The 25,172-nt window shown below is 42.7% G+C and overlaps 1 protein-coding gene across 1 annotated transcript; it reads left to right on the plus strand.

The window, feature by feature from the left end:
• The first annotated feature begins 336 nt into the window (after positions 1–336).
• On the plus strand, positions 337–25,121 carry si:ch211-183d21.1 (uncharacterized). Its single transcript, XM_055924064.1, has 12 exons — positions 337–556; positions 1,394–2,288; positions 2,523–2,703; positions 2,792–2,931; positions 3,217–3,782; positions 10,696–10,969; positions 11,165–11,360; positions 12,219–12,403; positions 12,730–12,825; positions 18,106–18,255; positions 23,161–23,254; positions 23,557–25,121. The coding sequence occupies exons 2-12, from the start codon at positions 1,448–1,450 to the stop codon at positions 23,618–23,620; spliced, it is 2,787 nt and encodes a 928-aa protein (XP_055780039.1). The 5' UTR covers positions 337–556; positions 1,394–1,447; the 3' UTR covers positions 23,621–25,121.
• Positions 25,122–25,172: the final 51 nt, after the last annotated feature.

The raw sequence follows: 25,172 nt of genomic DNA on the forward strand, positions 1-25,172 counted from the left end.
ATTCATATTTTTCTTCATGCTCGTTAACCAAGAACATATTAGATGAGGTCACCCAGCTAGGAATAGCCAACTTGCTGGTGCTCGGTGGCCCCAAGGTGTTACACAGTCCTTGTGGATTCTCAGGGATCTACAGGCCATATAAATCAAGGTGTAGGTCAACATTCCCCTACAATATTTGAAAACGACATTTAAAAAGTCCCACCTTGCCTCCTTTAATAAAAATGTAAACACGCCAAATCTAATAAAATCACTTTTCTAAACATAAGGCCAAAATATATATATTTTTTGTAAAACACAGGCAGACCACAGATCTGAATTTTAATGGCCTGGAATGTTATGCAGCACGAGAAGGATACCCAAGGATCATCCCCCCTCCGAACGCCCACGCACGCGAGGGGGGTGAAAGTGCTTTGTCAATGTGGACAGACGACGCTGGGAGCGGCAGAGATTGAAACAAAGTTTACGAATATCTCTCTCGGAATAAGAAAGCAGATCTGTTGGATTCTAAACATTGTTTCCAATCTCCCTTCGTCGTGGACCGGGACACTGAAATACAGTAAGTCACGTCGCTACTTTGTAACACTAACCCTGTGTGGCACTGATGGACTCGAATGACAACCGTTTCGTCGCTGAGATAGCAATAGCCGTGACTTGAATATCGTCTTCTATGCAACAAGTTAGTGGTCTTGAATGAGGTTTTAACTGAAGATATTTAGTTCCAATATTTACACTCTATAGCTACAGAGCACGTATAGTAAAGCTTTTAAAAAATAAATAATTAGCAGGCAACTTTCTTCGTTTTCTATGCGCTATGGTGCTCGAGCCAATATTCACTGTCGTTGTGATTCCCTGGTCTACGGTTTGGTAAGAAACGATCGAAAATTGAATTACGCACATTTTTATTTTAACGTTTTTTTTACCGAAGATTACAGCTACGATTTGGTTAACTCAAGGTCCAGGAAGCTATAAAACATGTTTTTGTCCTAGTACTAGTGAGAAAAAATACAAATCACAGTTTACCAATTTTTGCATTAATCCGCAGCCACGGCCTAAATTTATTTTGGATGAAATAAATGTATCCTAGTCTACATGTGCTTTCCAAGAAATGCAGGATTTACCCACACTGTAACTCGTAAGAGACATACATTCCCGATCATATTCCTGTTTTTGGCGACTCAATCATCAGATACTACTAGCCTAGATTGCAACATGCACTCTCTATTTTTGTTAAAACCGATAAACAGTCATGTAGTTTTGAGTTTGCCCCTTGTCTAGGTGGTGAAGACCGTTATGATATCCTCACCACAACATAATTTCACCTCCTGTGATTTCTAGTCAATAATTGTTGTTTTTGTACCTCAAAAGTTTCTTCTTAATTTTCTTCATCTTTCAGACTTTCAACCTTTAATGCATTTTAGCACTGACATTTTTGGGGAAGTAGTTAACCATGATGGTAAGACTGGCCCTTCAGCTGGTTGCAACATACGCTGTCTGCCTGTCTGTGTGTCTGGGTGCGTCAGTCCGGGGAGATCCCTGCCTCATCATCAGTGAAGTCAACGCAGACAACCCCAAACTGGACACCACTGAGTTTGTTGAGCTCTACCACACCAGCGGCCAGAGGGCCTCACTGGAAGGCTACACCCTGGTGTTCTACAATGGAAACGGCAACATAGCCTACAAAGTACTGGACCTGAAGGGCCACACCACAGATGACCGAGGCTTCTTCCTGGTTGGCTCGGTGGACATGCAGCCAAAACCGGCCATCCCCCTCCCACCCAACACCGTCCAGAATGGACCAGACGCCATCGCGCTCTACCACACGTCTGCGGCACGCTACGGGGAGAAGATGAACGCCACAGCCGTGGGGCTGGTGGATGCCATCGTGTACATGACGCGGCGTTCCGGGGGCGCAGAAGTCCTGGCTGAGACGTTGACCCCTGGGGAGTCGGCCTTCGTGGAGGACGAGGGGGCCCACGAGGGGGACGAGTCCATCGAAAGGTGCCTGATCTCTGGGGAAAGCTGGGGCTTCCAGGTGGACTTGCCATCACCTGGCCAACGCAACCGCTGCAACCCCCCTGATCCCAGCACTGCCACCACGCGTATCAGCGAGCTGAAGCTGGGAGGGGGGCAGGTGGACGGGTTTGTGGAGCTAAGCGAGTCCCAGGCTGCAGGGCCTCTGGTGCTGCTGGTGCTGGACGGGCGGACGGACACGGTCAGCGAGAGTGTCGACGTGCACACCTCCAGGGAAGGCCTGATCTCCATCACCATCGACAAGAACAACATGAAAGGTCAGTGAACCTGTACCTGGAGGAGCTCCTACTGGTCTTCAGGGCTGAGAAAAGCTTCATATCTCTTCATTGGGTCTTGCAGAGATTTCTATGAGTCAAGGAGCTGGACCTGTGTATTTTGTGTGTGAAATTATATCTATGCAAATTGTTTCACGATCCTGTGTATGAAAAGTGGCGTGTTTGTTGGTGTGAAAGCTATGTTGAGTGATTAAGTTCTACTATGTTATACATCAGGAGATGAGTCGGGGGCAGTGGCGTTGTACAGTGGCAAGGCCTCTGACTTCCCTGTAGGCAGCCCCTTGAGCCAGACGCAGCCCCTAGACGCCTTTGTGTTCGCTGGACCAGGAAACCAACCCAGCGCCAACCTCACAGAGACCCTTATACCAGGCAGACAGCCCTATCAGCTCAGCGCCAGGTAATCCAATCATCCATACTCATCCAGCCACCCATCCATCTATTTATCTGTCTTAGACTGAAGTACTAACCTTGCTGGTCTTTCTCAGGTTTGGGGAAGGAGGCCTCTACCTCAGTCGCTGTGGTGTGGCCAGTTGGACCAGAGACCCTGGTGTATTCTGGGAAGCGCCACAAACCCCCGGACAGCCCAACCAGTGCCCATGGCCTAAGATCTGCCCTCACGCCACTGGTGAGTGTTGCATATTTCTCTATCACATGGTGATACGCATTAGTGCATATAGGCAAATCGATTAGCTTCTAATCAATCATAGCCAATTAAATTCAATAAACATTTATGATAATGAACATACATTGAATAGAATATAATTGCTATCTAACAATGTGTTTACAAACACGGGTATAAGAGCAATTTAATGTAAATAGTTACCAAATTGAAGAGACAATCTAATTTATCCAAATAGTAGTGAGTTTTGACCTGTTGCTATTTGGTAAATCTCCTTTTTCCGCTCTTCAGTGGTCCCTGGGGGTACGGAAGTGCCCCCTCACCTCCCTCCCTGGGGTCGGGGAGACTTTCTGATCAGCGAGGTAAATGCTGACAACCCGGGCTCAGCCGAGGATGGCGAGTTCATCGAGCTGTGGCACCCGTCGGGCCGCCGCGTCTCTCTGCAGGCCGTGTGGCTCCTCCTGTTCAGCGGACACAACAGCAAGCCCTACCGCGAGATCAGCCTCACAGGCCACTTCACCACTGCCCAAGGCTACTTCCTGGTGGGCAGTGATAGGCTGGTCCCGGCCCCCTCGATCCGCCTGCCACCCAACACCATCCAGAACGGACCGGACGCAGTAGCCCTGTACCGCAGCCCCTTCAGCCCGCCCTCTGCCTTTCAAACAGGGATCCCCACCCAGGGGTTGCTAGATGCGGTGGTGTACCGGCTGAGGGGCTCGGACAAGGACACCCAGGAACTGAGCGATGCTTTGACCCCAGGACAGCTCCCCCTGCTGGAGGACTCGGAAGTGCAGCCCGGAGATGAAGCCTTGAGCCGCTGTAACGGCCTCCTGCCCGCCGACCAGTCTGCTTTCGTGGTGAGGACCCCTTCCTGTATTACTTCAGCAGAGGCTATTTTCCAGAGGCCTTAGCTATGGTACACTGAACAAAACAAAAATATAAACACAACATGTAAAGTGTTGGTCCCATGTTTCATGAGCTGAAAAAGATCCCAGACATTTTCCATATGCACAAAAAACGTATTTCTATCAAATTGTGTGTGCAAATTTGTTTACATCCCTGTTAGTGAGAATTTCTCCTTTGCCAAGATAATCCATCCAGCTGACAGGTGTGGCATATGAAGAAGCTGATTAAACAAAATGATCATTACTAGGGTTGCACATTTTGGGGAATATTCAGAGGTGGAAACTTTCTGTGGTAATATATGCAAATTAATATTAATACCAATTAAATGTAGATGTAAAATGTATATATTTTTTTCACCTTTATTTAACCAGGTAGGCTAGTTGAGAACAAGTTCTCATTTGCAACTGCGACCTGGCCAAGATAAAGCATAGCAGTTCCACACATAACAACACAGAGTTACACATGGAATAAACAAACATACAGTCAATAATATAATAGAAAGAAATAGGGGGGAAAAGTCTATATACAGTGAGTGCATATGGAGACAGAAACATAAACCTTTTACCTTATCATAAGTAGACGTAATTACAAATTATTAAATCCTTCCAATATAAATTTAACTATTTTGTTATGAAATTAACTTTAATTAAATGAGTTGACTCTTCACATGGGATGATTTCACTGAACAACAAAAGAAAGGGAACATTGAATGATCCCCAATGATCCATCGCATCTCCCAAAAACGTTTTCAACATACATCTGTAAAATGATAGTCTAGAAACTAAAGCTTTGGTTGTCTTCCTCTCAGGCTATCATGTCTTCTCCCTGGACCTCCTCAATGTCCACCTCTTGAACATCAGACTCTGAGGCCTCATCTTCACTGTCACTTTCCAACCTTGAGGTTAGCTCGTGGTCAGGCTCAAAAAGCCAAAAGTTTGCCCAGATGGCAACCAGTTTTTCAACCCTTGTATTGGTCAGCCTGTTACGTACTTTGGTGTGTGTGTTCCCAAACAAGGACCAGTTTCGCTCTGAGGTGGCTGATGTTGGTGGGATTTAGAGGATGATTGAGGCAACGGGGGAAAGAGCCTCAGATCCACAAAGTCCATTCCACCAGGTGGCTGATGAGATATGTTGGCACGACTGCCATATTGCATCTCCATTCCAAAGCCCTTACTTGGAAGTGTACTTCGCCAGACTGCCAAGAACCTTGCCTTCATCCAGGCCAAGGTGGTGAGACACGGTAGTGATGATACCATAGGCCTTGTTGATCTCTGCACCACACAGGATGCTCTTGCCAGCATACTTGGGGTCCAACATGTACGCTGTGACGTGTATGGGCTTCAGGCAGAAGTCTTCACGCTTTTTGATGTATTTCAGAACTACAGTTTCCTCTGCTTGGAGCAACAGTGAAGTGGGCAGGGCAGTACGGATTTATTTTCTTACATTACAAGCTGAGTCTGAACATCAGACAGGATGGCATTGTCTCCCTCAATCTGTGCAATGGCTACTGCTATAGGTTTCAGGAGTTTCAGGCTGCTTACCACTCTCTCCCAAAATACATCATCCGGGAGGATCCTCTTGATTGGGCTGGCCACATCGGCAGACTGTGATATGGCCATTTCTTGGAGAGACTCCTTCCCCTCCAGGAGACTGTCAAACATGATGAAAACACCACCCCAACGGGTGTTTCTGGGCAGCTTCAATGTTGTGCTCTTATTCTTCTCACTTTGCTTGGTGAGGTAGATTGCTGCTATAACTTGATGACCCTTCACATACCTAACAATTTCCTTGGCTCTCTAGTAGGGTGTATCCATTGCTTTTAGTGCCATGGTGTTCTTGAGGAGCAGATTCAATGCATGAGCAGCACAGCCAATGGGTGTGATGTGAGGGAAGGACTCCTCCACTTTAGACCAAGCAGCCGTCATGTTCGCAGCATTGTCTGTCACCAGTGCAAATACCTTCTGTGGTCCAAGGTCATTTTTGACTGCCTTCAGCTCATCTTCAATGTAGAGACCGTTGTGTCTGTTGTCTCTTGTGTCTGTGCTCTTGTGGAATACTGGTTGAGGGGTGGAGACGATGTAGTTAATTATTCCTTGCCCACGAACATCCGACCACCCATCAGTCTACTTTCTCTATGATTTGCTTGACTTTCACTTGAACTCTGTTGAACTCTGCATCCAGCAAATGAGTAGATAAAGCAGGTCTGGTTGGAGGAGTGTATGCTGGGCGAAGAACATTCAGAAATCTCTTCCAATACACATTGCCTGTGAGCATCAGAGGTGAACCAGTTGCTTACACAGCTCGAGCAAGACATTCATCAGAATTTCTCTGACTACGTTCCTCCATTTAGTCCAAAAGAATTCTGATTCAGGAAGACCATGAGCCGTTGCTATTGATAAGGTGTCTGATTCATCATTTTCACCTCAAATAGAAGTAGAAGGACTTTTGTCAGAGGTTGCTTGTTGTGAGTGCTGATGGAACTTTATGCACTTGGCCATATGATTCTGCATCTTTGTTGCATTCTTCACATATGATTTGGCACAGTATTTGCAAATGTTAACAGCTTTTCCTTCTACATTATCTACAGGTAAATGTCTCCACACATCAGATAGTGCAGTGGCACTTTCCTGTAAAGTTGATAAAAATGAGTTTTTAAAAAACAAATACAATTCCATGTACATATAAATTGTTAAGCAGTTAGATTAAACAACTCCTTTGTAAGATAAATGTTTTTAAATGAAACATGTATGGAAAAAGGTGAATTTACACTCCTTAGGCTCAAGCAAGCTAAAACCTACATTGTAGCAAAAACTAACTAGCAGAAATTGTTAACAAGTTAGAAATTATTTAAACACACATTGCTGTAGGCTACTATTTACTAGTTAACCTCTCTGGGATATTCGGGACGCTAGTGTCCCACCTCAACAACAGCCAGTGAAATTGCAGGGCGCCAAATTCAAAACAACAGAAATCCCATAATTAAAATTCCTCAAACATACAAGTATTTTACACCATTTTAAAGATAAAATTGTTGTAAATCCAGCCACAGTGTCCGATTTCAAAAAGGCTTTACGACGAAAGCACACCAAACGATTATGTTAGGTCAGTACCTAGTCACAGAAACACAGCCATTTTTCCAGCCAAAGAGAGGAGTCACAAAAAGCAGAAATAGAGATAAAATTAATCACTAACCTTTGATGATCTTCATCAGATGACACTCATAGGACTTCATGTTAGACAATACATGTATGTTTTGTTCGATAAAGTTCATATTTGTATCCAAAAATCTCAGTTTACATTGGCGCATTATGTTCAGTAGTTCCAAAACAACCGGTGATTTTGCAGAGAGCCACATCAAGAAATACTCATAATAAACATTGATAAAAGATACAAGTGTTATGCATGGAATTTTAGATCCACTTCGCCATAGCATTATAAATATTCACTTACCTTTGATCTTCATCAGAATGCACTCCCAGGAATCCCAGTTCGACAAATGTTTGATTTGTTCGATAAAGTCCAAATACCTCCTTTTTGTTTGCGCGTTTAGTACACAATCCAAACTCCCGAGGCGCGGGCAAGTCCAGGCGAAAGTTCAGACAAAGTCTGAACTTATTACAGTTCGTAGAAACATGTCAAATGAAGTATAGATTGAATCTTTAGGATGTTTTTAACATAAATCTTCAATAATGTTTCAAATTCCTTTGTCTTTAGAATTGCGGTGGAACGCAGCTAAATCTCACGTGAGCGTGCGTGATCAGCTCATGCCAGACCCCTGACTCATTCAGGTCCCATTCCCCCTCCTTCACAGTAGAAGCATCAAACAAGGTTCTAAAGACTGTTGACATCTAGTGGAAGCCTTAGGAAGTGCAATCGGACCAAATTTACACTATCTTGGATAGGCAAAGAGTTGAAAAACTACAAATCTCAGATTTCCCACTTCCTGGTTGGATTTTTTCTCGTGTTTTTGCCATATGAGTTCTGTTATACTCACAGACATCATTCAAACAGTTTTAGAAACTTCTGAGTGATTTCTATCCAAATCCACTAATTATATGCATATTCTAGCTTTTAGGGCTGAGTAGCAGGCAGTTTACTCTGGGCACCTTTTTATCCAAGCTACTCAATACTGCCCTGTCCCAAAGAAGTTAACAAAAAAGAATGTATTTCATATAAAATATATTCACCCCACCCAGCATTGTAATCCAAACTTACTAGATAGCATGTAGTCCTTGGCTCAGACAGTGTAGTAGTGTGGGCTCAAAAGCGTCTCATTAGTGCGCAAGATCTTGAGAATCAGCTGTACATGTGATGGAAGAATGCACTGTGCATGCAGAGGGTTGCAATTCCATTGAATTGGGGACAGTTTAACCAAAATATGCCACAAGACCTAGAATTGCCTTGTGTATCCCACAAAAAAAGGGTCACTGTTATAAGCTAACTTTTTTTGTTGAATTTAAGCAAAATTCCCCAAATTCCCGGGCTTAACTTCCCATGGAAAATTTACGGAAATTTACCGGACAGTTTCTGACCCTTTGCAACCCCAATCAGTACACAGATGCACCGTGTGCTGGGGACAATAAAAGGCCACTCTAAATTGTGCACTTTTGTCACACAACACAATGCCAACGATGTCTAAAGTTTTGAGGGAGAGCGCAATTCGCATGCTGACTGCAGTAATGTCCACCAGAGCTGTTGCCAGAGAATAGAATTAGTTAATTTCTCTACCATATGTCGCCTCCAACGTCGTTTCAGAGAATTTGGCTGTACTTCCAACCGCAAGCCGCAAGTATGGCGTTGTAGGGGCGAGTGGTTCGCTTATGTCAACGTTGTGAACAGAGTGCCCCATGGTGGCAGTGGGGTTATGGTATGGGCAGGCATAAGCTATGGACAACCAAGACATTTGCGTTTTATCGATGGCAATTTGAATGCAGAGAGATACTGTGACGAGATCCGGAGGCCCATTGTCGTGCCATTCATCTGCCGCTTCAGCATGATAATGCACAACCACATGATGTAAGGATCTCTGCATGATTCATGGAAGCTTAAAATGTCCCTGTTCTACCATGGCTTGCATACTCACCAGACATATCACCCATTGAGCATGTTTGGGATTCTCTGGATTGACGTGTACGAGACCACATGTTCCAGTTCCCGCCAATATCCAGCAACTTTGCACAGCCGTTGAAGAGGAGTGGGACCACATTCCACAGGCCACAATAAACAGCCTGATCAACTCTATGCAAAGGAGATGTGTTGTGCTGCATGAGGCAAATAGTGGTCACACCAGATAGGGGTTAGGCTCACCATCTTTTTTTAATTTTTTTAAAGGTACCAACCGATGCATATCTGTATTCCCAGTCGTGAAATCTAGGTTAGGGCCTAAAGAATTAATTTCAATTGTCTGATTTCCTTATATGAACCTTAACTCAGTAAAGTATTTGAAACTGTTGCATTTTATATTTTTGCTATAACAACCATAGTATGCCATGCCCTTTGCCCTCAAGGATACTTGCAGTCTTTTCACTATAAAATATATCTCTCTCCCAATTTTGTTAACTTATTGGAATGGAACAACTCTAAATCAAATTTATTGTTCATATACACATGGTTAGCAGATGTTATTGCGAGTGCAGTGAAATGCTTGTGCCGAGTACTCGGACAAAACAAGTATTGTAACGGATATGGAGAATTTCCCAAATACGAATATGACACGGGTGTTTTTGTAATTATCCGTGATTGGGGGGGGGAATACATTTTCAGCTGCCAGCACGCATCTCTCTCTCCCTCAAACAGTGTGAAGTGCTGTCTGCTCCAAACAACTATTGGCTAGTTCTTCTGTCTGTAAAGAAACGGGGCGGGGTATCAGTTGAGCCTGCCGCAACGATTGGATTAGAACAAGCCGCTCTCCCTCGGCTCTCATTTTCCCCAGACAGACACTCACACAGTCAGTCGTCTTAGGGCACAAGTCTCCCCTTCTCCAAACTCTTGTGTATAAATCAGAATCCGTAGCTAGTCGTTGTTGTTCAATAGTTATTTCCTGTCGACTTTGCTCAGGCTATATGATGGTTTTAGTCTGTCTACTTGGGGTTGTTTAGTAGGTCTACTTTGTCTGTCCATTGCTGACGTCGTCTGTCGTGATCCAAGCCACCGCATGCTTGCTTGCTATTATTATTTCTTCTCACCCAGGCATGTTTACCGAGCGTCAGATCATTAGAAAGTAAAATGACAAATGTAGATTCTTTTGATTGATCGAATGTTGTGGCATAAGACGTTTTGCTTCTCTCAAAGGTGAAACAATATACGGGGCAAGCAAATTAGCCTAGCTTCATCTCTAAATCTGTGTCTGGAATAAATGCAGGCAGTAGAATCTAGCCATGCATTAGGCTATTTATTAGCCGTCGTTGATAATTGGACTAAGTAAGTTAATGATGTGCATTTTCATATGTCGGGTCGTTTAACAATGTGTGTGAAGGAACATAACGGTGTGCTCTGAGATGCACTCTGAGTGATAGTGCAGTGATGTGCACTTGTGGTATAGGCTTTACCGGCATTTAAACCACACTTCTGGGTTTTCCGATCACGAGTAAATCTGATTACGTGTATCAGGTGTGCTTAAAAATGGATACGATCACGAATACAAGTATGACAACATCGGCACAACCCTGCTCTAACCAGTTGTATTTTGCTCATTGTTAGGCTATTGCGTAACTAGAAAGAAAGCATTTACTTATCTGGCATCCTGTGTACTAGAAAGAAGATATTTGGGACGTTGTCCCAGTCTGTCTATTAGATAGCCAGGGCACCTGTTCAATTGGCAAGCTATTGTACCATTGAACGCCTATCAATTCTATTGTTCTTCAGGTGGCCCCACCCACACCTCTGAGGGAGAACTCTTGTCCCCGCCCACCCCCTCCCCCTGAGGGTGTGGTCATCAGTGAGGTGGGCGGTGCCCGCTGGACCAACCACAGCCGGCAGAGGGGGTTTGTGGAGCTGCTAGGACCGCCCCTGACCTCCCTACAGGGCCTGGTCCTGACAGTGTTTGAAGAGAATCGCACCGGTACGACCATGGCCCTACCCCTGACCAGTATCACCGACCACAACGGCTTCTACCTCATCGGGAACGTCACCGGAGCAGGTGAGAGCAGGGTGATGTTCACTAGGCATGAATCAGGAAAAAAATGGTGTGAAACGGGGAGGGACTATTTGCACAACATTTTGAAACGTTTTGTTGCCCTAAGAAACAGATAAACGGAACAAATAAAACATTTTCTTTTTCTCACACGTTCCCTCCCTCACCTGGTCTATAATCTCTCCACTATCTCGTTCACAGACCAGGTGTTTCCCGAGGGGGCCACAATTCCGGCCAATGGAGCCGTAGTGCTGTGTTCTGACACAGTCACTGTGTGTAGAGCTGGTACGACCCTAACCAACAGCACTCTCCGAGACACCCTAGTGTTCAGTAATGACCTGAGACTTCTCATTAAACTCTCAGCCACCAGAGGGCAGCAGGTGATGCCTGTACTCAGGTAGGAATGAAATTCACTTGTTTTTACTACTGAGAATAAAACTCTTCATCAAGGTATATAGATCAAGTGAAGCTAGACAGTCTTTTCTTAGGGCCCGGTTCAGTCCGATCCGCTTTAGTTTTCGTTGACATCCGCATAGCTGATGTTTTGACACTGTCAGAGGTGGAAATGCGTTAGAAAGCTGTCAAATCCACAAGCGGCTGCCGCAATTATATCTAAACCGGACATTTCCATTGACTGCACCGAGTCGGATTAAGAGAAATCCCATGCAGCCTTGTTTACAAGTTCAAACAATGGAATGTGAGATGTAATCTACACCACAATTAGGCTGATAGAAATTCTCGTAATTTTTTTTCTTTAATGATTTTCAATTTGAGCATTATTATTTCTATTAGGGCCAAGACAATAGCAGTATCTCAATATTCTTTCCAGGGCAAAAATGAAAACACGAAGCAGACAAATCTCGTCCCTTATAAACCTGCTGTATGTAAAATATTGTGTGCTATAGCTTGGAAAATAAATGAAAGGTGACTCTGGATGACAACATTATGATGTTTGTTTCCAACATTAGGGCTGGTTTCCAGTGATACTGGTATCGTCCCGGCCCTATTTCTATATAGGCTACGCTTTCTCGTTCTAAACTTCTAATGCGAGTGGGACAGGTATGGGTTCGTGACAATGATCACAAGAGCAGCTGCTCACCGATTTTACAGCTCAAACGCAGTTCCTCAGACACCTCAAACATCAGCTATGTGGGTGTCTACTATCGCCAGTTAACATCGATCTGATTGAATCTAGGCCTTAATGTCAATGAATATACCTTGCGTGTGTGCGCGCGCATCTCTGTGTACGCTACAGGTCAGTGGAGGAAGGTCCTGTGTCTCTCAGCCGTTGCTCCTGCTGTGAGGCGAGAAGCCCTTCCTCCTGGACCAGCTCCTCCCCCACCCCACGCTTGACTAACATCTGCCCCAGCCCCGCCTTCTCCAGCGACATCGACCTATGCTTGGCGCCCCTCTCCGGTGATTGGCAGGAGCACCCAGGAAGTAAGCCATGTCATCCATATTTCTTTGGAAATGGGGCTTTTTATGAGGATTTTAATAAAAGGGAAGTGTAAATGGAAATTGATGCCAGTAGCACACATTTCCGGAATGATTAGAGGAATAATTCTGTCTGCTGCATGACTAGACAGTTTGTCTGATTTATAGCGTATTAGAGGTGTTGTATTTTTAAGTGCGTAATACATAATATAATGTTCAATCAAGTGGTCTCAACTCAATAGTATCTCTAATGGCTTATGTACCGTCCTTAACCATACTAACGCTCACTCTTTCCTTCTTTCTCTCTATCTGTTGCTCTCTTTCTGTGTCAGACTGCAGTGGGCTGGTGCAGGGTCACAGTGAGATGGATGTGGCTGGCTACATGGAAGAAAGATGTCACTGTGGTATCTCTGCCCTCTACCTGCAGGGTGAGATACAACACTCTTGCATTACAGAGACAACAAGCACACACACACACACAGTTGCAAACAAGGGCACACCAGTGGAGGCTGGTTACTTGAACATGTTTGGATGGCAGACCCATGGTATAGGCACAGAGAGGACTTTTAAAAAAATCATCAAAGACAAATGTATTTTAACCTAAAACATTTAATAGACATATTATGGGGAATGAGAGGGCTACTTAGTGTGGGGAAGGGATCACAGCAGTGATTGAATGAGGCATGAGTTGAAGTGTTCAGAGGCTTCTGTGTAGGTCAGGCTCATCATGGATGGATGGAGTTCCAACACTTCCATTGAGGGCAGGACAGGATTTGACTGGGATAGACCAAAAACAATAACACGACACGGTTACAAAAAGTGATGAGAAGGATTTAGTCCAAGCAAGGATTAAAATCCCGTTGAGGTGTAGTAATGTCAATGTGTATGTGATTGACTCTACATACAGTAATGAGAGAAAATGGACAGGTATACTCGGTGCTTGGAGAGGAAACATTCATTGCGCCACTGGATGAGACGACAAATGAGACATGGCTTCAGTTTATATCAGGAGGGAATTGACACAGGAGGGGACTTTTTAGGGGGGGGATCAGCTTTAATATTGCGAACAGATTGTATCTTCCAATGTAATTGTCTGCATCATTTCCAATCCAATATATATATATATTATATACAGTTGAAGTCAGAAGTTTACATACACTTAGGTTGAAGTCATTAAAACTTGTTTTTAAACCACTCCACAAATTTCTTGTTAACAAACTATAGTTTTGGCAAGTTGGTTAGGACATCTACTTTGTGCATGACACAAGTATTTTTTCCAACAATTGTTTACAGACAGATTATTTCACTTATAATTTACTGTATCACAATTCCAGTGGGTCAGAGGTTTACATACACTAAAGTGACTGTGCCTTTAAACAGCTTGGGAAATTCCAGAAAATGATCTCATTGCTTTAGAAGCTTCTGATAGGCTTATTGACATCATTTGAGTCAATTGGAGGTGTACCTGTGGATGTATTTCAAGACCTACTTTCAAATGCAGTGCCTCTTTGCTTGACATCATGGGAAAATTAAAAGAAATCAGCCAAGACTTCAGAAAAATAATTGTTAACCTCCACAAGTCTGGTTCATCCTTGGGAGCAATTTCCAAACGCCTGAAGGTACCACGTTCATCTGTACAAACAGTAATACGGTGGTATATACACCATGGGACCATCCAGCCGTCATACCGCTCAGGAAGGAGACACATTTTTTCTCCTAGAGATGAACTTACTTTGATGTGAAAACTGCAACTCAATCCCAGAACAACAGCAAAGGACCATGTGAAGATGCTGGAGGAAACCGGTACAAAAGTATCTATATCCACAGTAAAACGTGTCCTATATTGATGTAACCTGAAAGGCCGCTCAGCAAGGAAGAAGCCACTGCTCCAAAACTGCCATAAAAAAGCCAGACTACAGTTTGCAACTGCACATGGGGACAAAGATCGTGCTTTTTGGAAAAATGTCCTCTGGTCTAATGAAACAAAATAGAACTGTTTGGCCATAATGACCATAGTTTTGTTTGGAGGAGAAAGGGAGAGGCTTGCAAGCCGAAGAACACCATCCCAACCAAACACGGGGTGGCAGCATCGTGTTGTGGGGGTGCTTTGCTGCAGGAGGGCTGGTGCACTTCACAAAATAGATGGCACCATGAGGAAGGAAAATTATGTGGTTATATTGAAGCAACCTCTCAAAACATCATTCAGGAAGTTAAAGCTTGGTCGCAAATGGGTCTTCCAAATGGACAATGATCCCAAGCATACTTCCAAAGTTGCGGCAAAATGTCTTAAGGACAACAAAGTCAAGGTAATGGAGTGGCCATCAAAGCCCTGACCTCAATCCCATAGAACATTTGTGGGCAGAACTGAAAAGTGTGTGCAAGCAAGGAGGCCTACAAACCTGACTCAGTTACACCAGCTCTGTCAGGATGAATGGGACAAAATTTATTGTGGGACGCTTGTGGAAGGCTGCCCGAAACATTTGACCAAATGTAAACAATTTAAAGGCAATGCTACCAAATACTAATTGAGTGTATGTAAACTTCTGACCCACTGGGAATGTGATGAAATAAATAAAAGCTTAAATAAATATTTCTCTACTATTATTCTGACATTTCACATTCTTAAAATAAAGTGGTGATCCTAACTGACCTAAAACAGGGAATTTCTACTAGGATTAAATGTCAGGAATTGTGAAAAACTGAGTTTAAATGTATTTGGCTAAGGTGTATCTCAACTTCCTACTTCAACTGTATTTTCCTTTCCATGGTAGCTAGATCTTGTCTATTTTGTTAACTTTCTATTAAAATGTATTGTAGTGAGAGAATTTCTTTCTTTCGGGATATCTATACCAAGTATGTCCACATACACGTCTGACTATTGTATTGGTAATCTACACGGTAATGTAAAAGTAATTATTTTGTGATCCAATGTATAGTACACTTATCATAATTTGGTTTTAATCCAGAGATGTTTAAAAAAATTATCTAGATCATATATGAAGCTGTGGAGGGATTCTATTTGTGGATTTTAAAGAAAACAACGAATCATCAGCGTACAATGACACCTTTTGTTTTAAGCCCTGGATTTCTAATCGATTAATTTTATTGTTGGCTCTGATTTTAACAGCAAACATTTCGATGGCAATAATGAATAGATATGCCAATGGTGTACAACCTTGTTTTACTCCTCTGGACAGTTTAAATCTTTCTGAGATGTGGCCATTATTTACTATTTTACATCTAGGGTTACTATATATAACTTTAACCCATTTTATTAGAGATTCTCCAAAATTGAAGTATTGCAGGCATTTGTATATAAACTCCAGTCGTACTTTATCAAAGGCCTTTTCAAAGTCAGCTATGAATACCAGGCCTGGTTTCCCAGATATGTCTCAGTGTTCTATTGTTTCCAGTACTTGTCTTATATTATCTCCAATGTATCGTCCATGTAAAAACCAGTCGGATTTTAATACTATCCGACAATAGCTTTTTTAATTCAATGCGCTAAGCATTTAGATAGAAATGTTGCATCACAACACTGAAGTGTGAAAAGCCTTCAATTTTTGAAACGGGCAGGATCTTTATATTTACCAATTGGATCCTGTTTCAGTAATCATGAAATCAGACCTTCTTGTTGAGTGTCAGATATTCTACCATTTATATAGGAGTGGTTAAAACATGCTAATATACTCTGAGTATATCAAAAAAAGTTTGGTATACCTTCTGGTATACCATCCAGCCCTGATCTGGATGGTCAGACAATGAACCCCTGATCATCCATATACCTAACGATATCTAACAAATGTGAGCGACAGCTGATGTCTGTGGTTTCATCTATTTGTCATGCGAAAAAATGTGCTGCGTTAACCTGACTTTTAATCTCACTCATTCTGAATTGATTCTGACATCCCAGATGATACAGTAGAAACGTTCATATGCCCAGCAAGTAAAGCATTATAACGTGCACTTACCTCTGCAAGCTCCTTGTAGTTGCCCTTGTTAGCTGAAGTTTCCATCTCATCGTTCCCCTTTGCTTTGTCCCACAACGTAGCGGTACGAAGCAACGTGTCCCCTACAGGTCAACACTTACATGCCCAAAAATACAGTATCTCTGTATCTTAACTTCTCGTTGTGTTGCACTGTTTGAATACCCAGACCTTTGTCCATTACATGATCGACGCATCTTTTTCCCAGAAGCTTGAATTTGATGTGAGAAATGAAACGGGTTCTTAAACAACAGGTCATCTACAAGTGTCTGCTAGGGGAAGCCCCCGCCTTAGCTCACTGGTCACCATAGCAGCACCCACCCGTAGCACGCGCTCCAGCAGGTATATCTCACTGGTCACCCCCAAAGCCAATTCTTCCTTTGGCCGCCGTTCTCTGCTGCCAATAACTGGACGAACTGCAAAAATCACTAAAGCTGGAGACTCTTACCTCCCTCACTATCTTTAAGCACCAGCTGTCAGAGCAGCTCACAGATCACTGAACATGTACATAGCTCATCTGTAAATAGCCCATCCAATCTACCTCATCCCCATACTGTATTTATTTATTGTGCTCCTTTGGACCCCAGTATCTCTACTTGCACATTCATCTTCTGCACATTCTACCATTCCAGTGTTTTAATTGCTATATTGTAATTACTTTGCCACCATGGCCTATTTATTGCCTTACCTCTTTTATCCTACCTCATTTGCACATGCTGTATATATATTTTTTCTACTGTATTATTGATTGTATGTTTGTTTATTCCATGTGTGACTCTGTGTTGTTGTATGTGTTGAACTGCATTGCTTTATCTTGGCCAGGTCGCAGTTGCAAATGAGAACTTGTTCTCAACTAGCCTACCTGGTTAAATGAATAGAAAGAAAAAAAAATCCACTACATTGTCATTAGCTAGCCAGTCTGACAGAGAAATCTGCACTCTGGTAGCTAGCTAGTTAGTTGCTACTAAAGTTAACAGGGCAAATAGTGCAATATATTTCAAACTCGACACAGAAATAAAGTTTTAAGACCAAGAAAACAGTATATAATGTACCTCCTCCGTCTCCTGTAGTTTGAAGCAATGAATTTGAATGTAACAATAGCCTAAATATGCTTAACTATTTCAATCTATCCAACAATTTAACCAACTCAAAGTTTTTAAATCTCATAGTACTACGTTCATTGTCTGATCCTTTGATTGGATGGACAACATGTCAGTTCATACTGCAAAAGCATTGATTGGTTGAAGGATGTCCTCCGGAGTCGTCATAATTATCATGTAGGTCTATGGAAGGTGGCGAGAAGCACCAGCCTCTAGGTTTTGTATTGAAGTCAATGTTGCCAGAGGAGGATGGAAAATAGCTGTTCTCCGGCTACACCATGGTGCTACCCTAAACAGTACTGATGAGACTACTGTAGACCGTCATTGCAAAACTGTTTTAATCAGGTATTTGTGCACGTGAATATATATTGTATAATTTTAACTAAAAAGGATCATGTAAAAATAAAAAAGATTTACTGAGTAGGATGGTCCTCCCCTTCCTCCTCTCATGAGCCTCCACTGGGGCACACTCATAATACATTTCCTAATTGATATACCCACACATAATATTGTGCAATACTCTGTTTTTTGTCATCCAATATTGAGGATGTGGGATTTGGTTTTATGTTTTCTATAATAGTAGAGTAATTGTAGTGTGTGTGTGTGTGTGTGTGTGTGTCAGTGGCCAACTTCTCCTGTGCTGCCGGGTGGCTGCGTGTGCAGGGAAACATCCAGGCCCTGTCGGACCACCAGAGGGCCCTCATCCTCCAGACCTCCCCCACCCAGGGGGACACCTGTAATGGCCCGGCTACTGACCGACACATGAGCACTGGTGAGCCCCCGCTTGAACAACATTCACTAATCTGGGTTGTGTTAACTAGGCACAAAACGGAAGAAAACTATCCGAAATGGGGAGGTTCTATTTAAATTATTTTATTTGATATTTTGCATGTGGGGATTCGTTAGGATCACCTACTTTCGAAAGAACCTATCAAAAGTGTCTGTTGGAAAGTAGAGTGGCAAATGAGGTGAGCCACTCCTTTCCCATCCTCTGGTTATTCTTGCTTCTCTTCCTTACTATGTCAGCCCCCCTGACATAGCTCACAATTTTAGCTTTTCTGAAATCTCTGCCGAGCGAGGGGGAAAGGAGCCGACCTGATCCTTGCCTCCCACCTTTACATTGCAACCCCATTGGACATCATTCCACCTGCCAATCAACATTGTCTATCTCTGACTGTAGGCTACATCCCTTGTTGCATGGTGTGATTTTATCATTTTGACAAAATTTGTCTACTAAAATGAAAGGGAAAGACGAGTGAGTGTTAGACTTTGGCGGTATACCAGGTGTTTGTCAATGCCATTTGAAACTTTCTTTTGAAGTGTTTTAATACATTTTGTATAATTGTAGCTACTTTTTAAGTAAATTACCTGCAGTCAACTTGTGCAATACGTTAGGTGATGAAGAAGATTGCGTTCTTCATTTCACCTGAATGGCGTTGTGTGGGCGAGCGGTTTGCTGATGTCAACATTGTGAACAGAGTGCCCCATGGTGGGGTTATGGTATGGGCAGGCATAAGCTATGGACAATGAACACATTTGCATTTTATCAATGGCAATTTGAATGCACATGGATACCATGAAGAGATCCTGAGGCCAACTATTGTGCCATTCATCTGCTGCCATCACCTCATGTTTCAGCATAATAATGCACAGCCCCATGTTCCAAGGATCTTTACATATTTTCTGGAAGCCGAGTGTGTCCCAGTTCTTCCATGGCCTGCATACTCACCAGACATGTCACCCATTGAGCATGTTTAGTATGCTCTGGATTGACGTGTACGACCGCGTGTTCCAGTTACTGACAATATCCAGCAACTTCGCACAGCCATTGAAAAGGAGTGGGACAACATTCCACAGGCCACAATCAACAGCTTGATCAACTCTATGCAAAGGAGATGTGTCATGCTGCATGAGGCAAATGGTCACACCAGATACTGACTGTTTTTCTGATCCACGCCACTACCTTTTTTTAGGTATTTGTCACCAACGGATGCATATCTGTATTCCCAGTCACGTGAAATCCATAGACCAGTCTCCCACCAACATGCTTCACCGTAGGGATGGTGCTAGATTTCCTCCAAACGTGGTGCTTGTCATTGAGGACAAAGAGTTCAATCTTGGTTCCTTTTTGGTCTCCCGAGTGTGTCTAAGGCACTGCATCTCAGTGTTAGAGGTGTCACAACTGGCTGCGATTGGGAGTTCCATAGGAACCATAGCACAATTGTCCCAGCGTCGTCCAGGTTTGGCCGTCATTGTTAATAAGAATTTGTTCTTAACTGACTTGCCTAGTTAAATCACAGACTACAAAAAGAAAACCAGCCACGTTGTGGACACCGACGTCTTGCTTCCGGATAAGCTAAACACCTTCACTTGCTTTGAGGATAACAGAGTGCCACTGACGCGGTCCGCTCCCAAAGACTGGGTTCTCCGTGGCCGATATAAGACATTTAAGCATGTTAACCCTTGCAAGGCTGCCGGCCCAGACGGCATCCCTAGCGCGGCCTCGGAGCATGCGCAGACCAGCTAGCTGGTATGTTTACGGACATATTCAATCTATCCCAGTCTGCTGTCCCCACATGTTTCAAGATGGCCAAGAAAGCAAAGATAACTGAATTAAATTTCTATAGCCCCATAGTGCTCACTTCTGTCATCATTAAGACCTTTGAGAGACTAGTCAAGAATCATTTCACCTCCACCTTAACTGCCACCCACTTCAATTTGCTTCCTGCCCCAATAGATCCACACCTATTTAAGAATGCTGTTCATTGACTATAGTTCAGCATTCAACACCATAGTACACTCCAAGCTCATCATCAAGCTCGAGGCCCTGGGTCTGAACCCCGCCCTGTGCAACTGGGTCCTGGACTTCCTGACGGGCCACACCCAGGTGGTGAAGGTAGGAAACAACACCCCCACTTCACTGATCCTCAACGCTGGGGCCCCAAAAGGGTGTGTGCTCAGCCCCCTCCTGTACTCCCTATTCACCGATGACTGCGTGGCCAAGCACACCTCCATCTCAATCATCAAGTTTGCATACGACACAACAGTAGTTGGCTTGATTACCAACATTTGATGAGACAGCCTACAGGGAGGAGGTGAGGGCTCTGGGAGTGTGGTGCCAGGAAAATAACCTCTCATTCAACGTCAACAAAACAAAGGAGATGATTGTTGACTTCAGGAAACAGCAGAGGGAGCACAACCCTATTCACATCGACGGGACCGCAATGGAGAAGGTGGAAAGCTTCAAGTTCCTCGGCCTACACATCACAGCCAAACTGAAATGGTCCACCTACACAGACAGTGTGGTGAAGAAGGCGCAACAGCGCCTCTTGAACCTCAGGAGGCTAAAGAAATGTGGCTTGGCACCTAAAACCCTCACAAACCTTTACAGATGCACAATTGAGAGCATCCTGTCGCGCTGTATCACCGCTTGGTATGGTAACTGCACCACCCGCAACCACAGGGCTCTCCAGAAGGTAGTGCGACTGCATCTTTCTAGTGTCTGGGTGGTTTTATACATCATCCACAGAATAATGATTAACTTGACCATGCTTAGATATGTATTCAATGTCTGTTTTGTTATTGTTACCCATCTGCTAATCACTTCTCTTTTTTTATGAGGCTTTCAAAAAGTTACCTGGTCTTTTGAATACTTGACTGACGGACCTTTACTAATGTATGTTTTTGTCTGGATTCCTTCTGTGTTTTATAGGGCCCTAGAATACTTACGCAAACCAGTGCTTGACTTGGGATGAAAGAGGTGCAGGAACTGTCTTTTCTCAAGTTGGTCCATTTAGACTATGTTCACAGAAATGCCCAAATTACATTCTGCTATAGAGACCTTTTTGATTATTCACTGTTAAGGGTTTATATACATTTTGGCAGATGGAATTTCATGACTTTTCCATGACTTTTAACCAAATCTCCATGACCAATAATTGGTGGCGTCTATGTAGCCTACATGAAAGTGTGAATAATGTGGTATTGACATTAGAAGGCCGCTGGTCTCTAATCCCATGTTTGCCTACTATCTCCTGACGTTGTGCCCTTGATCAAGGCACCAAACCCACCAAAAAGTAGAATAACTGCACTGTTAGGCTACTGTATAAAACACATGGTCAACCATCCATCTGGAAGCTATTGGGTGTACAGGCTTTAGATCTAGCCCTAACACACACCCGAGTCTGCTTATCAAAACCCTGTTGAGCAGCTGATGTTTAGGCTACGATGAGGTGCGTTAGAGCGGGGCTTGAACAAAAGCCTGCACATCCAGTAGCTCTCCTGGAGGATGTTTGACCACCCTTGATATAAAATATTACAAAATTGCAACCAAATAATTGTCTTTATACAATTATAAATGATTACATTTGTGTTAATTTGTAAACATTTGCAGAATTTTCTTTTCACTTTGACATTATGGAGTATTTTAGATCAATGACAAAATTACAATAAAATCTATTTCAATCCCACTTTGGAACGCAACTCTATAGGCACTGTACTAGCCGCTGAAAAGATTGGAGATATTCCTCCATCTTTCGTTTTACTACTGCCCTTAACCTCCCTATGTGACTGCTTTACCTGCCTCTGTTTGCACCCACAGTCTGCCCAGGGCCTTTTTCTTTCATTTTTTTTCAGGTTTAATGTACCTTTTCATTTTTGGCTGCACAGCGTTCCGAAATGTTTTGCAACAGTTTTCCCTATTGAACACAACCCTGTTCTTAACCCGGCACACGCAAACAGCCTGAACACACCACACTTATAAAGCTTTATTGAATACCTGGATGTAGCTCTCTTGATATGTGTGAGCAAACATTGATTGGAGGAAATATCTCATTGCCTTAACATGGGTATATTCACTAGTAAGCAAACAGAACTAAACGGACCGAAACAAGGAAGGACCTTCCTGAATTTGTCCAATAGATACTGTAGTTTTCGTAGCAAAATTGTTTCCATTTGGAGTAAAGCTTTTTGCTACGGTGCAAAATGTTTCGCTACAGTTATTGACTAAGGAAAGCACCCCCGTAGAACACACCACACACTGACCACTAGTGTTGAGTTGTAGAAGGCCTAAGTACAAATGAACTAACAACAAATGAAGACTAAGGATATTGGTGAAGAGCCAATCAAAGACAAGGATATTGGATGGAATGAAAACAAACCAACCCACAGGACAGTGCTGGAGGCCTTTAGTTTAGTCCTCCTGCATTATACTGTATTTTTACACATCATCTGTACCCTTTACTTAGTCCAGTGGGATAGATTATCTGTAGTTGCTATGTCAAGATTGAGTGTTTCGGTTATTAACTGTGGAAATATGTGCAAAGGTTTCCCGTGAAGGACAGATTCTTAACTCAGATTTGACCATTATTGTCCAGAAGGTGGCGATCTTTGTACAGATTTAGACATAGCCAATGGTCATACCAGATATTGGAGACTTCAGATATGAGTCCATGGACCCTAGCATGCACAGAGCTCCTGATGTTTTTTATTTATTTAAGATAAGCATGGCTGACAATGTGAGTCGAACATGCTCATTTTGGGAGCATAGTTCAGTGCACAGGTTTATTTCCTATGGGCTGGTTTCCTAGGCACAGACTAAGCCTTCTCTGTAAGCTTAGAGAATATCCATTTAAATGGCTTTTTAGGCTTAGCTGACTGATGGTTGTGTTCTTTTCAGAGTCTGCCCTGGGCCTTCATATTGGCCTGGTGATTGGAGTTCTACTGCTACTGGGACTGGGGGCAGCCCTCTTTACCTACCTCTACAAAAAGAGGTGAGACAACACACATTCAAGCCACACACGCACAGTCTCGAATGTGCAAACATACTCAGACGTGCTTATGTACGCACACATCCTGCCTCAGTGGTTAAGTGAAGAGGCATCAGTTCACTGTATGCAGCTGTACATAATAGTTACACAGATGTCCCTTTTACGCCAATGTGAATAGAAACATGATTAGCTATCATTATGTTGCCTCAACCCTTCTGCGAAAACAATATACTTTAGTTCGTTCACTTAATCATTGTGACGTTGTAGCAGTTGTCAAAAGCTGTGTGTATGCTTTTTGTCCTTAGGCGACCACTGGACTATTACTCCATGGAGTTGAATGAGCATGGAGAGGGACTTTCTGAACTTTAAGTGTGTGTGTGTGTGTGTGTGTGTGTGTGTGTGTGTGTGTGTGTGTGTGTGTGTGTGTGTGTGTGTGTGCATGTGAAGGAGCATTCTTTAACGCTGGTGAGTGAAGGGAAGTTGTCCTGTCTGTCTTTTTTCAAACATTGTGTTCTTTTGTCAGTGTTTTTGAATGGGGATCTCCCACTAGATAAGGGACCAGCACCATTTTTGTAAATGTGTACGAATTGCCATGCTTTTACATTCCCTACATCATAATTCCCTGTAAATGTTGCACTAGTTTTACTACTATGTCATAATCATGGTTTCACTGTCTTGTGCGTACATTTTTTTTCTTCATATTCTTTTTATTAAATCTATCTGAAAGTGTATGAAGTAACAAGACTACAAATCTAAAAAGCAATCATGAGTTACCGGTACTGAAACTTCTGTTGATTTGTTTGGTTAAAATGTGAATGCTTGTGATGAACCAGTGATTATAGTCTGTAACAATCTTTTTTTAAACTTAAAAAAAAAAACATTTGGCAGAATATATGTTGTTTACATTCTATTAGTTGAGGAATAGAAAAGGAATATGAAAGACCATATGGAGCCTCTCCTCTCCTGGAGCTATGGAGTACTTTATAAGCACAAAGCTATTATATGATACTCCCCCCCCCCCCCCACCCACCCACCCAACTGTTAGAAATTATGATTTAATAAGAATAGTATTTTTATTATTGGAAAAATTGGTCTGTATTCATTTGAAACCGTTTGTATTCTAGCTGGCTTGCAAACTGCTATTGTGCCTTTTTACTTTTATGAGATCAAAAGGCCTGATCTGATGAGTATTTTGTAGAGAAGAACTATAGCAATGTCTGTGAGAGCCTTGTGTGTAAATTTGTTTTAAATGTTCTCAGGGGGAACCAAAATGTAGAAGAAAACATACATACAACCAATCACATTAAAAAGGGTATTTACTGTTAAAGACACAAATGGAAGTAATTATAGGTTTGCCGAAATGTTCATGATCAAATTCAGAGCAAAAACCAGGCTGTCCTTTTTGTATTCAATTCTGTTATTTTCAATCTGCTGGAAGTGCATTAACTTTGATCAGCTCCTTGCCATGGAATAGCATAAGACAGTGGTTTTCGACGATTTTCAAGGACTGCCCTATACAACACAATCACTCCAGTTCTTTAAAGTTTAGTGGTCATAGCACAGCCTTGTTTTTGCCCTAGATTTGCTCTTTATAAAAGAATAGAACCGTTTGTGGCTTTGCTATCAAAATAATTGTTTAACTGCTTTGAAATGTCTCATTGTTTTGTTTTTGTGGCCAAATGTATCTAGATCAATACTTTATGTAAAGGGAATTTGAAGAATGTCTCTTTTTTTGTCCTTTTATTGCTCTTTTTAAACCACTTAATCGTGTTAGTACATTTCAATTGAATGCACTTTGGTAGATATATTTTTTCATGCCATGTAGCTAAGTTTGTATTCAAATAAATTGATATTTCTTTAGATGTATGAACATCTTGTCTGTATTTCCTTTTCTATTCCACTATCGGTCAACAAACCCACC

The sequence above is a fragment of the Salvelinus fontinalis genome, chromosome 1, assembly GCF_029448725.1.
Source record: "Salvelinus fontinalis isolate EN_2023a chromosome 1, ASM2944872v1, whole genome shotgun sequence".
Classification (NCBI taxonomy): Eukaryota; Metazoa; Chordata; class Actinopteri; order Salmoniformes; family Salmonidae; genus Salvelinus; species Salvelinus fontinalis.

What these genes read in the sequence shown, in the direction of transcription:
- si:ch211-183d21.1 (XM_055924064.1), top strand. Translation starts at nt 1,448, where the DNA reads ATGATGGTAAGACTGGCCCTTCAGCTGGTTGCAACATACGCTGTCTGC. An exon ending in TTGGCAGGAGCACCCAGGAA is followed by an intron (nt 12,404 to 12,729) that starts GTAAGCCATGTC and finishes TTTCTGTGTCAG; the next exon opens with ACTGCAGTGGGCTGGTGCAG. An exon ending in CTCTGCCCTCTACCTGCAGG is followed by an intron (nt 12,826 to 18,105) that starts GTGAGATACAAC and finishes TGTGTGTGTCAG; the next exon opens with TGGCCAACTTCTCCTGTGCT.